The 22,214-nt window shown below is 40.1% G+C and overlaps 1 protein-coding gene across 1 annotated transcript; it reads right to left on the reverse strand.

The window, feature by feature from the left end:
- Window positions 1–9,613: 9,613 nt before the first annotated feature.
- On the reverse strand, window positions 9,614–10,831 carry LOC109430833 (AFG3-like protein 2). Its single transcript, XM_062852687.1, has 3 exons — window positions 10,525–10,831; window positions 9,839–10,311; window positions 9,614–9,772 (listed from the first exon to the last, which is right to left on the reverse strand). The coding sequence occupies exons 1-3, from the start codon at window positions 10,621–10,623 to the stop codon at window positions 9,646–9,648; spliced, it is 699 nt and encodes a 232-aa protein (XP_062708671.1). The 5' UTR covers window positions 10,624–10,831; the 3' UTR covers window positions 9,614–9,645.
- Between the last annotated feature and the right edge of the window lie 11,383 nt (window positions 10,832–22,214).

Consider the following 22,214-nt stretch of genomic DNA (forward strand, 5'->3'; position numbering starts at 1 on the left):
TCGACCATTGCGTCTCTTTGATTCTGAAATCGATGTGACTGAACAGGTAAAGTAAGTTGGAGTTGTTTTTGATCCCAAGCTTTCCTGGACACCTCGCATTGAGTTCAGAATCAAGAAAGCTTGTATGGCCTTCGGGCAATAACGGCGACTCTTTGGTACAACTTGGGGTCTAAAACCCAAGTATATTAAATGGATTTACACAACTGTTGTTCGACCAATACTGCCGAGAATCGCTTATTTGTCCCATTTGCATAGGAAATCAAGCAAAGATGGGACTGATATGCGATTCACGGCAGAATATTGGCTTATGGATGTCTTCTGTGGTGGAAAAAGGGCGTAGTGAGAACGCAGGGTGTCTACTCAATTATGAAAATGAATTTCCCTGATATTTCCAGGATTTTTCCAGGTTTTTGAAAGTTTAACAAATCGACTAAACTAAACATGATTTCAGATTTCTAGAAATTCGTGGAACCGCACTTTCTGGGAAATTTCTAGTTCCATTTATGGACAACATCCCACCAGCATTTAAAGCGGAAGCACGAGATGATTTTCTGATGGAATTCTTAAAACAATCCTGGCGATACTTTAGGAGAATTTTCTGCATAATTTGATGAAAATTTTGTTTATCAAGTTCTGAAGGAATTTAACCAGAAAAACAACAAGAAATTACTCTTTATTTTTATAAAAGTTGAGCTTGGCAGTTCTAGCAGATAATCTTTCGAGTAGTTCCTAACCAAACTTTCTTAAATATTGTCAGAAATTAAACAAATTGCAGTTAACGCTTTTGAACAATCCTCCAAGAAACCATCACGCATAGCTTCAGTTAATGCGCACGAGACCTTCGTTGGTTTCACAAATGAATCGTCCAAATATATATATTTTTCAACAATTTCGCTAAATTATTCTCACAGCGATTTCTCCTTTTATAGAAATTGCTTGCAAAAATATTAGATACGTTTATTCATAGGTATATATTAATAGAGAAAAATGTTTTAAATCAATAGTTTTGGTTGTCTATAGTTTCAATCTTGAAAGAAGTAATTGACAATTCAGAAAATACTAATAAGTTGGTAACCATGTTCTAAAACTACTGCATAATGTCCATCGAAAATAGTCTTTCTCGAGTTCTTTCAAATATGTGGAGCTCAGAAGCAACTATGGGAAAATGAGAGTTGACAATTCTTTTAAACATTGTTTAGAATAATAATGTATGAGTTGTTCTAAAAACGTTTCAGAAATAGTCAGAAAAATATTCAAAACTTCTTCCAGAAGTCATCTAGTTAATTTCGCTAGAAATACTAACAATCCGCCAGGAGTTCCAATTGATCAATCATATTCTGCGGGAGTTGCAGGAACTACGATTAAAATATATCTTTAAGTTCCAACAGGTATTTTACAACATCTACAGGCAATTGCGAATTTGTCAGGCAAATCTAAATAAATTCTGCTTTACAGTAAGCTCGTTTACATGGAATTAAAGAAAAATAGCTTATACAATTTAGGTCACTAAGCCAATATTTAAAGCTGTAATTGATTGAAAGATTTGAGAATTCAAAATCTTAACTATAAAAGCATGTCGACTCAATTTTCCGAAAAGTAAAGCATAAAATTGGAGATTGCTGTGGAAAAAGTACAAGTTAGTATCAACGTCAAGAGTGATGAATATCTGATAAATAATAATTAACGAGCGGGTAGTTAGTAGCGGCGCAGCCAAAATTTTTATTTGCTTTGAGGCATTTTTAACTGAAAATTTGGATTGAAATTATAAACATAGAAATTCCCTGATTGTCACCAAAATTCCCTGAGAATTCCAGGATTTTTCCAGGTCGAGTAAAATTCCCTGATAATTCCAGGTTTTCCAGGTTTTTCCAGGTAGTAGACACCCTGGAACGGTTCAATCAAAATTAGGCCATCTCCAAAGGATGTGCTTCTAATGGCGATGTCTGCAGACATCGAGCATTCTCTTCGACTCCCACGGCAGTGCTCGAAGTTTTCTTTGGCGTTGCCCCACTACGCATTCATCTCAAACAAGAAGCAGTTTCTTGCACTTACCGTCTATGGGTACTGGGTTTACTAGGTGAAACCCCTGTGAACCGCAGATCAACACACACCTCGTTGTTTTCACTTTTAGTGAATTGGGACAACACGGTCCTAGCTCCAAGTGAACTTACATTTGCTTGTAATTTTCCATATTAGGACATTTTCCACGAAATTTCCTAGCCGGGAAGAGTGGACATCTGGTTATTTGCAAAGAAGTATTTCAGACGGCATTGTATGCGTATGTTACACTGATGGCTCCCTTCTCGAAGGTCGAGCAGGTGCTGGTGTTTATTCTCGTGAGCTAAGGCTGCATCAGTCTTGTTCACTTGGTAGACACTGCATCGTTTTGACGTAGGACTACGTCTCTCTTTTCTATACCGGGTGTCATTCTAAATTTTCAGAAATCGGCCGCGTTACGTTTGAAGTGGAGATTTTGAGCGTTAATAACTCAGCCATCTCTCGTTGAATTTTCAAAATTTTGGCTCCAATCGATTGCAAATCTTTACACCAATTATGCCCAATATTAACATTTGCTAATTTTCAATAACAAACTATTGAAAAATTGGGAAAAGTAAACCCATGTTTATTCCAGCCAATCACGAACGAGCACATTTTGGATGCTCCCGTCGAATATAAAAGCTACTGCTTCTTCGCATCTTCCCTCATTCGCCTTTGTCGTCTGGAGGTGAACGCATCGAACGAGAGCTGCCGACTTTCTTCGTTTGCGTTTTCGCTCATTCTTCTTTTACGGCCGTGTCGGCTCGGCGTTGGTGGTTGTCGGCAAGGGTGCTGTTGCACATTCGCCTTCTAACCGTCTAACGCGACAGACCAAGGAAGGAATACTTTTCATCGATTGCTCGGCGGTGGTGGCAGAGGCAGCAGCAAAATCCACCACAACGAATGTGCGAGTTGCGTCGCTTTTCCTCGGGGCTCGGACCTTTCACGGATTGATTGACGGTGGCGTATTGCTGATGGCATCAGGAAGAATATCCAGGTCAGCAAGCGGCGGGCCAATTCTCAACGGCGTCCAGCGCGAATAAAATCAATGCGCATTGGGTGGCATGATGAATTGATTTCAATTTCTACCTAAAACCGTCCAAAATTCAAACGGTTCTTTTCAGAACCATCGAAAATGCTTCCTAGAGAGTTAATTGGATAAATTTCCTGCATCGACCGAGAAAGTGTAGTGAAACCAAATAGTGAAAGATTGAATTCTTGGTGGTGGCTCAGCAACAGTGAAGGCGATCACTAATCTCATCCACGGCAGCAAGCGACGGGCGAATTTTCGACGGCGTTCAGCATTCAACACGGGGAAATCTAACACACATTGCGTGGCATGATGAATTCATGTCAATTTTCTGTCTGAAATCGTCCAATATTCAAACGGTTCTTTTCAGGACCATAGAAAATTATTCCTCAAGAGTTGTGAATCAGAATAGGTAATTATTTCATTCCATCGCTCTGTAAAAGTGTGGTGGCCCCGCAACAATAATGATGCCGGCCACTAATGATTACACCAAGAATTTAGCAACGCTTTATCCTATCCAGACCATTTTTGTGAAACATTGTTTAATTTAACCATTTTTCGAATTAAAGTGATCTAAATCCTCCAATATTTTGGTTACTTTATTCGTTAAATGAAAATTTTCTCAATTCTCGGTTGATTAACCGTTTCAAGCGTCTGGTGCATACGGGGCGGGACATGCAAACGAAATAAACTGGAAAGCCAGTCGAATGGGAGGAGCTTCATCTACCAATCTAGGGACATAAAAGCTGTTCCCTCTGATTTCTTTCGTCATTTTCGTTGGATCAGTCAGGCAGGGTGGATGGCACATCAACCCAGCCGCAAAACTCTCGGCTATCGTGCGGATAGCACCAGGAATCTCATCCATGGCAGAAAGCGGCGTACCAGTTTTCGGTGGCATCCTGTATTTAGCAAGGAGAAAACCAACACGCATTGCGTGACATAATGTTTTCATGCCATTTCGTTCCTAAAATCGTCAATCAAACGGTCCTTTTCAGGACCACCGAAAATAATTCCTCAAGAGTTGTAAACCAGATAATTTCATTCCATGAATCGAGAAAACTGTGGTTCAATCGAAAAATGAAAGATTGAATTCCGACCACTAATCGTTCCACCCAGAATTTAGCAACGCATTGTCCTATCAGAACCATTTTTCGTGAAATAATGGGGAGCGTCCAGAAATTACGTCACGTTTAAAGGGGGGGGGGGGTCAGCAAAGTTACTTTATTTGTTAAATGAAAATTTATCTCATTTCTTGGTCGTTTGAAGCGTCTGAAGCATGCGGGCGGGTCATGCAATAGAAATAAACTGGAAAGCCAGCTGAATGGGAGGAGCTACATCTGCTAATCTAGTGGCATAAAAGCTGTTCCCTCTGATTTCTTTCGTCATTTTCGTTGGATCAGTCAGGGAGGGTGGAGGTGGATATCACCTCCACGGCTACGCAGCAGCACGTCAACTGCGACGAGTGATAGCACCAGGAATCTCATCCACTGACTGATCACGGCTGCGGTGGGCCCAGCAATGGAAGTTACCTCCGCACCTGGGTAGCTGCGCATCAACCACCCAGCGACGACTGTCGGCTATCTATCTGATAGAACCAGGAATCTCATTCACGACAGCAGACGGCGGCAGTTTTCGATGGCTTCCCGCATTCAGTGTGGATAATTTTCAATTGTCTTTCTAAAATCAACCGTTATTTGAACGGACCTTTTCAGGACCAGAGAAAATTATTCCTTAAGAGTTATGAATCAGATAATTTTCGGATATCGTCGGTTTCCTGCAATAGGGGCACAACTCAAAATTTGTCATTTTTGAGATTTTAATGGCAAATGATGAAAAACTGTGTAAACTATCACCTCACAAAGACCCGTTTCGAAATTCGTTGAGAAACTCGAGATTTTCGCATGTTTGACAATTTTTCGCAATAAGGGCACAACTCAAAATCAGTCAACTTTTTCAATAGTCGTTGAAAAATAGTAATCCCAAATTCATAAAACAGATAGTGCTTCAGTCCCTTCCCATGATACAACTATCAAAATTCGTTTACTTTTGCCAAATGATGAGAGAAATAAGTGAACTTGCAGGAGGTGCTACAAGATTGCTAATTTTCAAACGCTCATTCTGAAAATTCACATTTTTTGAGTTGTGCCCCTATTGCAGGAAACCGACGATATATTCCAACGATCGGTAAAAGTGTAGTGCATTCGAAAAGTGATTGGTTGAATGCTTGGTGGCTCAGAACAGCAAAATCGGTCACTAATCTTTCTACCCGAAATTTAGCAACACGTTATCTTATTCGGCAATTGTACCTGAAACATTGTTTCATGCAAATATTTATGGAATGAATAATATCTTAATTGTTCAATACATCGAATAGTTTATCCGTTCGATTAGAAATTGTCTCAAAGAACGGTTGCAGTCGTTTGAAGCGTCTGACACTATGTGGGCGGGTCATGCAAACGGAATAAACTGGAAAGCCCGCCGAATGGGAGGAGCTTCATCTGCTAATCTAGAGGCATAACAGTTGTTTCCTCTGTTATCTTTCGTCATTTTTCTTGGATCAGTCAAGGAGAAGGGAGTTGCCACCTCCCAGCTAGGCAGCAGCACACAAACTCAGCGATGACTCTCGGCTATCGTATTGTCGAATGAGTTTCTCGTTAAACTTTAATTGAAAAGATCTATCTAACGCCGTTCAATTATCTAATAATTTTATCCGCTCGATGAAAATTCTCTCGTATAACAGTAATTTGACAATTTCTTTTCAAAACGAAATAACTCTTGAACTAGTCAACATCTTTCCAAGTAACCGAATCAGCTGAATAACAGCTGCTTGAACTAAAGTTAGCTTAAGAGTGATTTGTTTTACTCTTATACAGCAAAAATGTTTGTTGGGTTATAAATGCGTTCAGCGAAATCGATCACACAGCAACTTTACTCAACACATCAGTCCACCATTTGTATTATCATAACAACAAGCATTGTATTATTGAAATATAAAAGTCGAAATCTTGTTCCAGCCTTTGTCCTACGTCAACACTGCGGTTATGTCTCAGACATTACCCACTCCTAGTTTTTTCAGGCCGAAATCTTTGCTCTTATGTGCGGAGTGCAATCAGCACTTCAGCAGCACGTAATGGGCAAAGTAATATAGGGGTGATCGGGGCAATATGGGCCACCTAAGGAAATCGTTCTGAAATGCACAGAAAAACTCAATAAATAGTTATTTTAATGTAATTGAATCATGCTTAGAAGTGTTTCCCTTCATATTGCGTCGATAAGTTATGAAAACAACTTTTTGTTATTTGTTGGGAAATACTTTTGAAAACCATTGATTTTCATGTGTTTCCCAGCTATACGGGGCAATATGAGCCATCAGGCGGGGCAATATGAGCCACCATTTAAAACTTGTTTGTTTTTTTGGACAATGTTTCGTAAGGAGTGAGAAATAGAAAAATATGATTATTTAACAACAATTCAGTGTATTTTATACAAATTCGATTGTTTTCGTTTCAAAAAAAAAAAAAACATAGGCAGATTTCATCGCATTTTACTATTAAACGCAATATTTCATTGAACATAGGCACATGTTTCCACCACAGCCATGAATCCAAGAATGGCAACGATGGCATTGGTTCCATCTCTCACACTCTGAGGATGATCGGGCGAGGGGAGACACAGTAAGGGAGCACTTACAAATTACGTAGCATTTTTGGCCAATTTTCTATACTTCCTCCCTTGTTCCCTCCCCACTCGTAATTTGTTTTCCCATACCTAATGCATGGCTCGTAGTAATATCAAGAACTCCCCCCTTCCCCTCCAATGTTACGTCATTTATGAACGATTCCTAAAACAACCTTCATTGGCCGTTGCCAAAGAGGATATCGTTCCAAGCGAAGACCGCAAATATCCGCTTTCATTGAACTTTACAGATTGGGATGTAATCTGTAGAGGCGCCTGTGTCTTGGCGGTGTTCAGGCTGCTATGTGATCATTTTTTTCGTTCCGATCGCCGCTTGCAACCTCACACCAGTAATGAACCATGTTTTTGCAGATAATATTCATGTTTTGACAGCAAAATTTTACGGTTCGGTTACAAAATAAAACCGATCATGTTGGTCCGACCAGGTATGACCATATTGCCCCGTAGAGACTAGTTTCGGAAAATTCTTGTTTTGTTGTAATTTCAGTTTCGAAAAAATGCAGACTTGTCCACAAACTGCTCAGTAATAGTAGCAGTATCAACTGTAATGGAATACTTTCCTGGGCAGTAGGGAGTTATCTGTTAAAAGCTTATTTTGGAGTTTTAAATCTTATAACATTTTTGCGTTCGTAGCAAAAAAGTAAATTTTCATTTATAGGTATTTGCATTTCAGAATCGAATTTTGGTATGGTTTTTACAGTGAGACATGATTGAAGCATTCTATAAAAGATCCTAAGGCTTTGAACAGAACAAAACTTGATAATAAGGCCAAATTCAGGGTGGCTCAAATTTCCCCCTATGGTCATATTGCCCCTACTACCCCTACTTCTGTTCAAATAGCCAGGCTGCTACACTGAACGGCGGCTTGCGGTGAAAATTACTATTCTGAGGGTCAATTTAAATACACAACGCCACTAAATTTGTGCAGACTGATTTTCGTTTCAATTCAACAGAATTATGTTTTCAATTTTACCATGGACTCGATTTTCAATTAAAAAAAGTCTCAGTTTGCAACCGGATTCGAACCAAGAACCTTGACATCACCAGGCTCGCACGCTACCACTCGGCTATCGAACCGGTTGATGTGAAAAGAAACAAAACGCACACAAGAAGCGTTGGTGAGTCGATGATCATGTTTTGCCATGGTAAATTTAAAAACATTGTTGTGCTTGTCATTACTACAAGCCGCCTTTCAGTGTATTAGCACTTGCTTCGGCCAACTCTAGATCGAAGGTAGGTAGTTATCGCTTGTCGAACTCAAATCGAGGAGCTGAATTCAGCAAACGCTGTTCACCTTGTATGGGTACCTAGCTATTCTTCCATCGCTGGAAATGAATTGGCTGATGAGTTAGCTCGCACTGGAGCATCACATTACTTCATTGGCCCTGAGCCAGCTATTCCGGTATCCAATTGTTGGGTAAAGCTTCAGATTGACACCTGGGCTGCTACTCAGAACAAACAATGCTAGAATAGTTTGGAGTCATGTCGTCAAACAAAATTGTATTGTACTGTGCCATCTCCAGGGGTGGCGAAGTATCTGAAAGAATCTGTCTAAGCAGAATTGCAGCATGCTGGTCAAAGCATTGACTAACCACTGCTAACTCAGCTATCACATGGCGAATATTCAGTAAGCTGATTCATTTGAATGTGATACCTAGCTGTTGATCCGATTATGGTCGTATCCTTTGATATGCAACTGTCCCATTTTTGCGCAACTGCGTTTCCGAGTATTCGGTCAACACTTATGAGTTGACTTCAGAAAGCTGAATCTTCAGGACGTTATGTTGTTCTTGATCCGCTATGGTAAAGAGCTATAGGCTCTCTTTACAGGTTATGCATTATTACAGCTCCCTTTTCAGGGCGCTGTTTCAACCCATTGTGGTACGTTTTTGCGTTAATGCCGTCTTCTAGGGTGACAATCCTATTCCTTTACCTATCCTTTTCTCCATGCCATGATCTATGCCTTTCCCTCTCCATTAGGTTGATCATGAATAGGCTCGTGTTCATAGCGAAGGCACAAATTTCCTAAATGGAGAACGTGCCTCTGAAGTCGACCTACTGATACCTAATACCAACATGGCGACCGTGACAGGGTATGATCATGCAATCGGGAGCTTATCATCACGTAGTGTGCCCACAAATGGGAATTTTTTTTACTATTTTTACTGTTTAATTTTAAGCGGTCATTTAACATTCTATGTCCTGCGAAATTCGTACACTGAGGATACTGATCGTATGTTTTTCATAGTTTACATCTTATGAACCAGTTATTTTTATTTTTTTCATCATTTCATAGTTCTCGTATGCTTTTCATACATTGAAAAGCGAAATCCATAAGACTTGTCGTATGAAAAATCTCATAAGAAGCATCGTATAAAAATCATAAGATGTGTTATGAAACATCATTGCTAAAAAACAATAAAACCTTTTATTGGCTTCTAACCACTTCAACTTCCGAAGCGTCGATGGGCGAATGAGTAAAGCACGCACTCGCCAACCTTGACGTTCCTGGTTCGATTCCAGGTTGCATTTTTTTTTTTAATTTGTGCAAAATATTTCACAAAAATATGTATGATAGTCATAAGACATACTTTCAGTTTTTATACGTTTTAGGTATGATTTTCATACGTGAATGTAATGAAATTTATACAGGAACAGTATGACAATAATAGTTGGCGCTTTGAATCCAAAATCATAGTTCGTAACTATGATTTTCGCAAGAAATTCTTGTGGCAAAAAATCATAGTTGATTCGTATGATTTTCGGAGTTGCAGTATCCTCAGTGTATGGTAACTTTTATAATGCTTCGATATTCTTGGAAGCTAGTGGACAGTTAACAAAATTGTTAATTCTGAGAGGGTACTTCAACAAACGAGATATTTCTAATTACGACGGCATACATTGAATGGAGCACTTACCGAGTCGGAGGAATTTCCCGCCGTCAATCGAACACGAACCCACTTCTTATTGACCACCTCCAATTTGTCCACGATTCCTCGAGCAAGATAGCTAAAAATTAAATAGCGTATCAGTCTTAAGTCTTCGAACAAAACCGTCGAAACCATCTTCACTTACTTATTCACAAACTCCTTCCACGCAATCTCCTTGTATCCCATCTCGAAATACGCAATTGCGGAAATCAACGCCACCCCGGCCAGCGCCCCAAAGACCATCATTTTCTCCTTCTCTCCGCCTTCACCTCCGATGGGGCGACCACTGCCACCGGTTCCTCCGGATCCACCACTACCTCCCTTGCCCCGGGCCGGCTGCGGACCAAACATTCCCAAATTCCAGTCATTTTTCGGTGGTTGCTGCGGCTGCTGACCGGGAGCGTTCTTCCCAGATGGCGACGAGGACGCTGACTTGGCATCCTTGGAAGCGACTTCTTGAGCCTCTTCGGCAGCAGCACCTTTCTTGGTGCTGCCAGGAGGTTTGTAGTATTTTTCGAATCCCTTGGGAGTTTTTTCACAGAACAGTTGAATCCTGTGTAGGAACTCATTCCACACCTTGTTTTTACTCGATTGTAGGTAACTTAAACTGCGAATTATCTGAAAAAGAAATAACACAAATTGCTTATTGACTGTTATGAAATAAGACATTGAGTTGAATATTTATTTCACAGTTTGAAATAAACATTCTCATGATCAATGTCAATCAATCCAGCAAACTATCCCATTTTACTTGGAAATTGCAAGTATTACAACCACAAAACAAGGATTTTAAAAAAAAATAGCGCTAAATAACAAAAGAAAACTTCTAACCTGGTCGCAATCGGTCGTGTTGACGGTGCGATGTTGTCGACCAAGGCCAGCCAGAGTCGATTCTAGCTTTCGAGCCGTCGTAAGCAGGCGGTAGGCCATTTCGGTGCGTTCTTCTTTCTTAATCCGTTCCGCAACAATTGTCTGCACTGCGAATCATTCGTTTGCATTCGGCGTTCCGCAGCGGCCAATGCTCATATTCCGGGGGAGTTTATTACACAACAATCACTTTTCGATTATTTTCCAAAAATCACTCTTGCGGTGCGGGATGATGAAAATTTTTTCCACCGTGTGAAACGTCAGTATCAGCTGTCAAAATCACCGCAGTCCGGCTGCGAGCGAGTGTTGCCCGATCCCGGCAGTGCTGCCGGAGGGAAAATACGATGATGGTCCACTGCACGAATATATGCTAGCCTGCTTACTCTCACACGAAATTTGACGTTTGAGCGGTGTCGGCACCTCCCAAACGTCAAATTTTCTGTGAGAGTAAGCAGGCCAGCATAAATTCGTGCAGTGGACCATTGGTAACCAAAATTTACACACTAATGAAACACGCTCTGTAAGAAGTTAGAAAATACATACTTTTGTACCACCCTATTCTTAACTACTTTGCTCTGTTCGTCTGTATTTGTGACAGTTCAATTTGTATTAGTGACAACAAAGAAATAAAACTACTCTGCACCCATCGAACTCTCTCTTTCCCAACTTGAACGTCGACCGGTCAACACCCAGGTAAGAACAAGCAAATATCTACATAAAATGGTCCTTCGAGCCGGATATGGCAGAGCAACTATTAAAAGAGGAAAAGAACCAGATTGATCGCCTAAAATTGAATTCATTGGGTGAGATTGGTTTGATCTTCGTTTAAACAAATCTTATCGATATTTAATTGCAAAGCGTCAACTAACCTCAAAAGAGAAAATGACGCTGAAAAGAAAAAAAAAACGTTTGGAAAACGGCGCGTGGGTCGTTAATACATGAGTGAGAAAGCGGCACGCGGGCTACTGAAATCCAATGAGAATCTTCCATAAATCTAGTGTGAATACATTTTAAGATTAACATGCGGGTTAACGTCATCTGATATGAAAAAGAAGTGACGTGTGGGTCACACAAATCCTATAAGACAAAAACAAAAGTTTTGAAAACGGCACGTGGGTCGTTCATACATGAGTGAGAAAGCGGCACGCGGGCCACTGAAATCCAACGAGAATCTCCCATAAATCTAATGTGAATACATTTTGAGGTTAAAATGCGGGTTAACGACATCTGATTTGAAAAAGAAGTGACATGTGGGCCACACAAATCATATAAGACAAACATTTAGCTTGTGAGGAAAATTGATGTTTTTGAATAATATTAAAAACAGTATTAATATATTGATAATATCATCTATAATCACCCAGGTTCAATCATGATAAACGACGGCGAAGGTAACCAACCAATTATAGTGGTTCAGTCGGAGCAGGAACGGTTTGAGATGCAACGTGATCATGCGGTCGCAAGGATGAGATCTATTGTCAACAACATCGACGCCTACAAGAACGACGTTTGTTCCCTAGAAACAAGAAGGGAAATGTTGAAGGAGTGCTACAAGAGCTTCGATCAAGGACAGAGTTGGTTGGAGCAATGGTTCCCAGAAGAATTTGAAAAACGTGAAGAGATCGATCTACAGTACGTGACTGGCTTGGCACTGTTTGAAAGAACAATAGCAAGCAAGAGGGCAGCGTCCGCATCATTTGGGAGAGATAATGTGCGACTCCCTTCAGTTGATTTGCCCATATTCGCCGGAGCTAATGAAAATTGGCTCGAATGGTACGATAAGTTTAACGCTTTAATTCATAATCGCCCATCTCTCGCTGTAATCCAAAAGTTTGAGTACCTGAAGCTGTCCCTACGTGGGGCAGCTTTGGCAATCATTGACTCGCTTCCTACCACTGACACAAATTACGACATCGCATATGACTTGCTGGTCAAAAGGTACAACAATCCGAAATTGTTAGTACAGAAGCACACGCGAGAGCTGTTCGAGTTGCCTCGGGTCGAGGATGAATCGGCCAGTGCATTGCGGAAATTATTTGATTCTGCTCGGAAAAATCTACGATGCCTACAAATTCTGGGACAACCTGTGGAATCCTGGGACGCAATGCTTATTCACCTCATGGCAAACAAACTCGATGTGACGACGCGCAGAGAATGGGAATCATCAGCATCCGGAACAACCCCGCCGCCTTACGACCAACTGGAGCAGTTTATCTACGACCGATGTCAGATGTTGGATTCCATGCCGACAAAGCGAAAAATATCTACAGATCCACAGGTTTATTCGCATAAAAAAGTTCGATCGGAAATTCGTTCTATGGCCGTTAGAACGACACAGCAAGGATGCATCGCGTGTGGAGACGAACACTACATCGGAAAATGTCACCGGTTTGAACAGAAGTCGTTGGAGGATAAAGTTAAGCTAATTAAACGCTTCATGCTATGCTTTAACTGCTTGAAACCCAATCACAGCGCAGAACAGTGTCGCAATCGTGGATGCTTCAAATGTGGAGGCAAACATCATACCTCAATCCACCGTGAGAAGTCAAATGCCCAGAGATCAAGCAATCAAGAATCCAGTCAGATTGAACGCAGTGAGTAGATTCAAATCCTATTGGAACATGAACAACCGCAATGAAACTGCTTTGTTATTTTTTTTCTTTTTCAAAATAAAATTTCGCAGACCATCAAGTAATGTGTAATTATTCGTCCAGCAAATCACTACTTCCAACAGCGTCCGTCCTAATATCAGCTGGTGATGCTGCTCCCATTTCATGTCGTGCGCTGTTAGACACAGGCTCGCAGACTAATTTGGCCTCTTCTGATGTCATTAAGCGTTGTGGCGCCAGAACAACAAATGCTTTGGAAAGAGTTCTTGGATTCGGGAACATGCCTCACCGATTGGACCAGAAAGCATATATTACCATTAAAGCAAAAGCTTCGGATTATCAAAAAACGATCCCGGTATTGGTGACAGACATAATTACTAGTCCACTACCGCAACAGGACATTGATATTGCTGATTGGGATCTATCACAAGTAAATCTGGCCGACCCTGAGTTCTATCTAAGACGCCCAGTAGATTTGTTGCTAGGAGCTGCAGTAATGTTCGATATACTGAGGGATGGGAACACAAGACTATCCCAGAACCTTCCGTCCATTCAAAATACTGCTTTTGGATGGCTAGTCGGTGGTGATATCACCCGTATGAATATGAGTAGAGAGGTAATTTTAACCTAAATTTGAAGAATCAAACAGAAATAGGACTATTTGGATTTTTATAGGTCACTCGATTCATGAACGGAAATGTAATCAACTTGCACGTACGAGAATGGACGGACGAAGAGGCTCTCTGCGAGCAACATTTTATCGGCACTACTGAACGAGATGCTAATGGACGTTTCGTGGTTCGGCTACCATTTAAACAGAACCCTAAACTATTAGGTGAATCTCGAGTTACAGCGTTAAATCGCCTTTTCCAATTGGAAAAAAGGTTTCATAGAGATCCCCAACTCCAAGAGGAATATGTCTCATTCATGCAAGCTTACCTTCAACTCGGCCATATGCAGTTGGTCGAACACGATGAGTTGACAACAAAAGAGTCAACATTTTACTTCCCTCATCACCCCGTTCTGAAGCCTGAAAGTGCAACGACTAAACTTCGAACGGTTTTTAACGGTTCGGCCGAAACATCTAGTGGGCTATCATTGAACGATGTACTAATGACAGGACCTACGATTCAATCTGACATATTCGACATTCTCTTGAGGTTTCGTTGGCCCAAGTACGTGTTCACGGCTGATTTGAAGAAAATGTTCAGACAAATCGTGGTAAATCAAAAGGATCGGTTGCTACAGTTGATAGTATGGCGCTTCTCTCCCAACGATGCAGTTGGTACATATTGTTTGAATACTGTAACCTATGGTACCTGTTCTGCCCCCTTTCTAGCAGCACGATGTTTAAAAGAGCTAGCAAGACAGTTCGCCAACCAGTACCCCGAAGCCTGTGAAGTATTAGAGAACGATTTTTACATGGATGATGTTTTGACCGGACTAAACAATCTGGAGAAATTGATTTTGATTAAAAAACAGCTCGACGTAATTCTCAGCAGTGCAGGTTTTGAACTGCATAAATGGGAATCCAACATTCCGATAGAAGAACCGAACGACAAATTCGTCAAGATTTTAGGGCTTCGTTGGAATCCTCAACGGGATACAATTGGATTCGCTACCGAGATAACTAATCACGAAACAATAACTAAGCGAAATGTGCTGTCAGAGGTCCAGCGCATTTTTGACCCTTTAGGACTGCTTTCTCCCGTTGTGGTTAATGGAAAGTTACTAATGCAGGATATTTGGATGCAAAAACTAAGCTGGGACGAAGAACTACCAGATGATGTTAAGCAGCGGTGGCAATGGTTTTTCCAACAGATTAATGGGCTTAGCGAGGTAACAATGGAGCGTCGAGTTGTTGTAGGAGATTATTCCGTTGAACTTCATGGATTTGCTGATGCAGCAAAGAGAGCCTACGGAGCAGTAGTGTACGTAAGGACTTTCAACGAGGATCAGGTGGACGTACAACTGTTATGTTCGAAATCTAGGATCGCTCCTTCAAATGAGAAATCGAAAAACGAAAATAATACCGCTCCTAAATTGGAATTACGAGCAGCAGTATTGTTGGTAGAGTTGATTGGGAAGGTCATACAAGCTATGAATATTTCAATTGGAGCAGTTCACTATTGGACGGATTCGCAAGTGACTCTCGATTGGATCAGCAAACCAGCGAATAAATGGCCGAAATTTGTATCGTCTCGTGTCCAAGTTATCCAGCAGAGATCTTCACCAGTTGACTGGCATTATGTACGCTCAAAAGCAAATCCTGCGGATTTAATAACAAGGGGCGTATCTACCAAGAAACTCATAGAAAGTTCTGTCTGGTGGCACGGACCAGATTTCTTATTGGAACACAATGAACCATGGTCACAAGAACCTCAGACGGCTAAATTAGTTTGTTGTGAAGTTGTTCAAGAAAATAGCCCACAAAACGAAGATTTGTTTTTTGAACGGTTTTCCTGCTACGAATATCTGAAACGTGTAACAGCATATTGCCTACGATTTGCGAATAACTGCCGACTCAAGCCAGAAAGTAGGTCTTTGAAGCATTTGACAATTCAGGAGCTAAAGACAGCAGAAATTAAAGTCATAAAAATGGTGCAGAAAAAATACTTTCCACAGGTGAGTGATGAATTAGCATTAAGTTGAAATTTACATGAATAATAATATTAATAATAATAATAAAAAAAACATTCCGCAGGAAACTAAATGCTTGGCAATCGCCAAACCTGTTATGAAACACAGTTCACTTCTAACCCTCTGCCCTTTCTTGGATGACAACGGAGTCATCCGAGTGGGCGGAAGACTTCAAGCTGCGGGAATTAGTCTCGATCAAAAACATCCAATCATACTGCCAACAAAATGTCATCTATCTGTGTTGATAGCAAAAGCCTATCATCAAAAACATCTACATGTTGGAGCCCAGAATTTGTTGTACCTAATGCGACTACGGTTTTGGCCAATCCATGGAAGGAATCTAGCTCGTAGAGTTGTACACCAGTGTATCACATGCTTCAAAAATAATCCTAAAACTCTTCAACAAGTGATGGGTCAACTTCCAAGTGAACGTCTTAATCCGGCTAGGCCATTCCAGTTCTGCGGAGTTGATTTCGGCGGTCCGTTCATCATAAAAGAAAATTTGGTACGCACTAATAAGTCTTTGAAAGTCTATGTAGCGCTGTTTATTTGTTTGAGCACACGAGCTGTTCACATTGAACTTGTGAGCGGGCTATCGAGTGCATCCTTCATTGCTGCTCTTAGACGATTCTGTAGCCAACGTGGAGTGAGCAGTACCATGTTTTGTGATAATGCCACCAACTTTGTGGGAACTAAGAACGAGTTAAAAGACATCAGTGCAACGTTTGCAGCACAAGTGGAACCGGAAATCCAAAAATTTTGCGCGACTGAAGGGATCAACTGGCAGTTCATACCTCCGCGCTCGCCAAACTTCGGTGGAATTTGGGAGGCTGGCATAAAAAGCATCAAACATCATATGAAGCGTGTACTGGGATCGAGCATTCCTACATACGAAGAGATGCTAACTCTTCTAAAGCAGATCGAAGGAGTTCTCAACTCCAGACCAATCTCTCCTATGTCAAATGACCCACAAGACTTGGAGCCTTTAACTCCTGGACATTTTTTGATAGGAGGTCCAATTACAGCGTTACCAGATCGAAATGTATCTCAAACAGCGACTAATCGGCTTTCACGATTTGAAGAGGTGCAGAAAAATCTACAACTATTCTGGAATCGATGGAAACTGGAATACCTCAACAATCTTCAGCAAAGAGCAAAGAAGAACTCTATCCACCAACCTAACTTAGAAGTCGGACAACTCTGCCTAGTCAAGGACGAGAGCCTACCCCCCTTTTCTTGGATTGTGGGCCGCGTTATTAAGGTACATCCTGGACCTGATGGACGGGTTAGGGTGGCTACTCTCTTGACATCTAAAGGTGAAACAAAACGGTCCGTTGGTAAATTATGCTTACTTCCATTTGAAGATTCCAGTGGCGGGGGGAATATGTAAGAAGTTAGAAAATACATACTTTTGTACCACCCTATTCTTAACTACTTTGCTCTGTTCGTCTGTATTTGTGACAGTTCAATTTGTATTAGTGACAACAAAGAAATAAAACTACTCTGCACCCATCGAACTCTCTCTTTCCCAACTTGAACGTCGACCGGTCAACACCCAGGTAAGAACAAGCAAATATCTACACGCTCGTTGAAATCTACTCAAAAATGAGTAGATTTCTACTCAGTTGCACACTTTTCAAAAAAATGTCAAAAGTGAGTGACAGTGTTTTTCGTAAGTGAGTTGATTTCTACTCTGTTTGTCAAAATTAGCCTTTTACTCACTTATGAGTAGTCTCAAAATTTATTCCACTCACTCTAACGGAAATATCTTAGAAGAATTTGGAAAAACTTTTGCCAGGGTTAAGCTATTTCAAATATTTTCGAACATTGTGAGATAAATGTAGTGCATTTTACCACTAAATTCTTGAAACATCGGTAGAAAATGTGAGTTTGAAAAGTAAGTATGGATATTATTAATTTGACATCGAAACCTTGATCGAAACTCGAGATGTAACTTCTAAACTAGATTTTCAAAACCACCATTTACCGTCTAGGGCTACGCATCCCGGGAACTTCCTTTTTGGAAAGAGGCTTCTGGCAGCTGATCGATATAGTGCTGGGGCTGCTGACCGTGGAGCTTCCTGTTACAACAGGTGGATTAGATGCCGATGATAATCAGCAAAAGCCGAGGCAAAAGCTGAACGGAGTAGGAACCATCCAAGGAACCATCACATGGGAGAACTTAAGTAGCATCCAGACCAGATAAATTTATGGCTCAAGTGGATTGTAAATATTTATCGCCTTTAGTTTAGTATTAAGTGCAAGATTTGTAAAATAGTTTTATGTACAAATAAAATGTTTATTTTACTTTTTTTATTACGAAATTGCTATTTTTCTGTTAGAAAATAAAAAAAGAAGAACCTAAATAAATCTACAAAAGTGAGTAGAAATCGACCAAGGGGAATGACATATCCTTTTCTAACCGGAATATCCGCATTTATCCGTTTCTAACCGTTGCTAACCGATGCTAAGCGAGCTGCTAAGTGAGCAGCGGCCCGAATGCACACTCCACAATGTTTCGGGCTTTGCTGTGGAGGTTGTTGAATTTTCTTTGCATTGGAGTTAGACGCTGACGGCCGGTTTCTTTGAAAGGTGTAATTATAGCAATGGGATGAATGCTGCAAGGATCAAGGGGAATGACATATCCTTTTCTAACCGGAATATCCGCATTTATCCGTTTGGTTGTGATGACGATCGGCTGCAAAGAAGCCGCCATGTTTAATTTTGTCTGATTCTTCGAGTGTGTCTGCTGGGTCTGCTGCCGTTTTTCGTAAAACTTCGATTGATTTTGGTAAGTTAATCATATAGGGTAGGGCGGGGCAAGATGAGCACCCTAAGGATCACGTCGAGTTTATTGAAAGTTAACACAATTTTTCAAAGTACCTCTCAGTAGTTCTTTTCTATATCTTGTTTTCTATCACCCATAAACATGGGAGGGTTAAAAATTCACAATAAGGATGATTTATTTGACTAAACAAAAAAGATGTTTTCTGGTCAGTTCGAACATGCTACGGGGCAAGACGAGCACCCCTACGGGGCAAGAAGAGCACTACATTAAAGTCCCAATATTTTAACAATAAATTGGTCATACACTGATTGATATAGTGAACCTTGTGTATAGCTATGGTATCACCAGCGGCGTCATGGTCGCAATTTTTTCCGCAGTCAAGTTCGCAGATTGTGAACAATCCTCGGTACTCACTTTACGTAGTTTATGTTTAGTCCCTTACTGTCAGAGCTGTCAGATCAGTGTAACACGCTATATAAAATTTACACAAAAGGCAATTTACACGGAAAAAAATACACGGTTATGAATATTTATTGGGTACCGGACTGCTCACCGAAAATTTGATCGTTTTCTTTGGTACATCGAGGTCTTGAAATTAGTCTACACACCAAATTTTTTTCGCCGAAAATCAGCAAAGTTTTGCTGAATTTTGCCGAGCTGTAATTTCAGCAAACCATTCAGTAAAAAAATCTACTGAAATTTTCAGCAATTTCGGCTGTCATCGTGGTTGTCAACGGTTTACTGACTGATCAGCGAAATGTGCTGAAATTTCAGCAAACTCGACCGTCACCAGGTTCGGTAGCGCTTTGCTGAAAGGATTCAGTATGGAAAGCAAAAAAACAGATTCAGGTTTCAAATTTAATGAAAACAATGAAAAAAATAGGGAGAACATTTTAACTCGTTCAGTTTTATTAATTTCATGAAACTTAAACTCTATTTTGACCAATGCGCAAAAATCACATCACACGGGACGGGTCACAAAAACAAGCGGCGATTTTTCCAAAGAACAAGCTTTTGGACATGGAGATGGTGGTCACATTGCCGGATAGCAGCTACTCTGAAATAAACGAAACAAAAGACCGGGACGAGGAAACCGTCGAACTCGAAGATCATTTCGCGGACGCTTTGGAATTAGCGATTTATACTTTGGGGTTGCACCTGTCGTTCAAAGAAGACATTGTTACTCTAAAATCAGGAGCTATCGTTTAAAATTTAAATATTGTGGATTTACCGGCTACTTGTATTCTACCGGTTACTTGAGTAGCCGTTACAAAGTAGCCGTTTTCATATAAAAATCAACTTGATGGTCAAAAAATGAATGTCGCTGAATAGCTAGTGGCAACGAGGAATAGCGCATACAAAAAAAAATGTTTAAAAACATTTTTAAGTTACTCTTTTTATAAAACGGCTACTTTGGAGGCCATACTGAAGCGACCGGTAGAATACAAGTAGCCGGTAAATCCACAATACCTACCTTATTATTATATCTCAAATAGCCAGGATTAGCCAACTGTTGCACCGTTACATACTTAGTTTCATCAAAAAACGTTTTAAACTAGTGAAATAGTTATGATTTATGCGCGCATCAAACAACGTATCGAACCAACGGCAGCGACAGTGTTTTCAATTTTGACAAGTAGCCGACGTTGCTGACGATGGAAAAATTTGCTGAAAGTTCAGCAAACCGGATCAATTTACTGAATTTCAGCTAATAAATGCAAATTACTGATTTTACAGTAAATTTTTTGTTTGCTGATTATTGCTCAGCAAACCATTTTGCTGAAATTCCAAATCGATTTTTGGTGTGTGGTATCACGTTCTAAAATTATCATTTTTTTCGATTATTGAAAAAAAAATGCGGTTTTATAATACTTCATACAAAATGACCCGAAAAACAATTAACGATTATTAGGTTGCTTATTTTTAGAAATTTACACAACCAAATAGTTGCAGAGGTTACGGAAACCTATGTTCGGCACTATTGAGTGGATTACAATAATCTCAAAATATTTTCTATATTACCATCAGGGGTGCTCATCTTGCCCCACTATAGGTAAATAACTAAAATTGAATAAATTTTAATGTTTGTTTTGAGAAAATATTTTCTAATGTAAATTAAAATGCTTTGCAGTACACGAAAAGAAATTTCCATATCGAATGTATAAGAAAATGTTATACATTTTTGCCATTTCGTTTTCCTAATAGAATATATCGGAAAATGTAATATAAGGCATAACACACAATGAATAAAAAGTATAAGTTTAGCTTATGAATGTAATTCACTATTTGTAATGACTAGTATTAGAAAGTGTTATATTATTTATTCATCACATCTAATGAAGTTTATTATCGTATGTTTTGATTATTGGTTCTAATTTATTTGTTTCTTCATATTCAAAAACAGAAAAAAAGAAAAAGATTCAACATTGGCATAATGTTTATTTTTTTTAATAAAATCACTTCAGCACTGGAAAAAAAATAGTCCGGATCTTGGTCCCGGAAAATCAGGCCAATCAGGCCCCCTCGGTATGCCTTCTTGGAATCATAATCTAGGCATCTCATGGCGAATTTAAGAGGATGTTAGAGCACTTGCTTGATCCACTCAGAAAGCGATAGCGGCCGCAAGCGTTCAAGGATTCAGCTGAAGAAATGCGGGGGACGTGTGTTTTGTTGGCCATGAAGACGGAACTATGCGGGGATGGAGCAAGGAATGGAAGGAAGCACCGATTCAGCCGATGCTTTCATGAGTTCTACCGTTACGATTCTGCCGGCTTCGACTGTGAAAGAGGAAAATTTCATGAGCTATTTCACTGATAAATATAATGTACTTTTAGTACCTACCGCAATCTACCGTAATCTCTGTCTATGATGCTGCCACGCAAACCCTAATCAGTTTAATTCGCTAGCTCCGAAAGAAAACGTGCAACAATGGCTTTCTCCGTTAGAAAATACGACGGTACGTTTGGTTCATGAAGGAGTTTTTTTTTTCAAAGCACAATCTTAACAAAAGTATTAGTTAAAACTTATATATTTAAACCATAACACAAAACTAATACATGGTATAAGGATATGTTATAACTGATATTAGGTTCTAACATGAGTGTAATAAGGTGATGTTATGAAAGGAATTAGGGTGTATCTAATGAAAAACATGGATTAAAACTTATGAAGAAAATAATTAAATTTCTTTTCGTGTAAGCTAGTAATGTTGGCTGATAACTAGAATTATGGTAAAAATTTGATTCTGACATAAAAACCACAGACAAACAGACGTAACTCTTAGAGGAAATTCATCAAAAACTTTTGCCCAGTGTCATTTTCATGAGCACACTGCCACCTGTTGGTAGAACCGCGCGCGACACTGTCGACCATGATGGATTTGGTTTTGACGTTTTGCTGACACGCACACTACTACACAAATTGCCTGTAATTTTCGTTTGCATCATTCAGCAACATGTACACTGGCAAACGTCAAAGCGATTGAACACTAGCGCATCTGGTGGAACGATCGCGCAAATCAAATGTAATTTGATTTGATCGTTAAATGCATGTGCAAAGCCGTTTTGAAGAGTGTTACGTCTGTTTGTCTGTGTAAAAACCTTATTTTATTCTGATGA

Source organism: Aedes albopictus, chromosome 2 (assembly GCF_035046485.1).
Source record: "Aedes albopictus strain Foshan chromosome 2, AalbF5, whole genome shotgun sequence".
Classification (NCBI taxonomy): domain Eukaryota; kingdom Metazoa; phylum Arthropoda; class Insecta; order Diptera; family Culicidae; genus Aedes; species Aedes albopictus.

Coding starts and splice junctions, on each gene's coding strand:
- LOC109430833 (XM_062852687.1), bottom strand. CDS start 10,623: ATGGCCTACCGCCTGCTTACGACGGCTCGAAAGCTAGAATCGACTCTG. Junction 10,312..10,524: donor ACACGACCGATTGCGACCAG/GTTAGAAGTTTT, acceptor TTTCTTTTTCAG/ATAATTCGCAGTTTAAGTTA. Junction 9,773..9,838: donor TGGAAGGAGTTTGTGAATAA/GTAAGTGAAGAT, acceptor TTTAATTTTTAG/CTATCTTGCTCGAGGAATCG.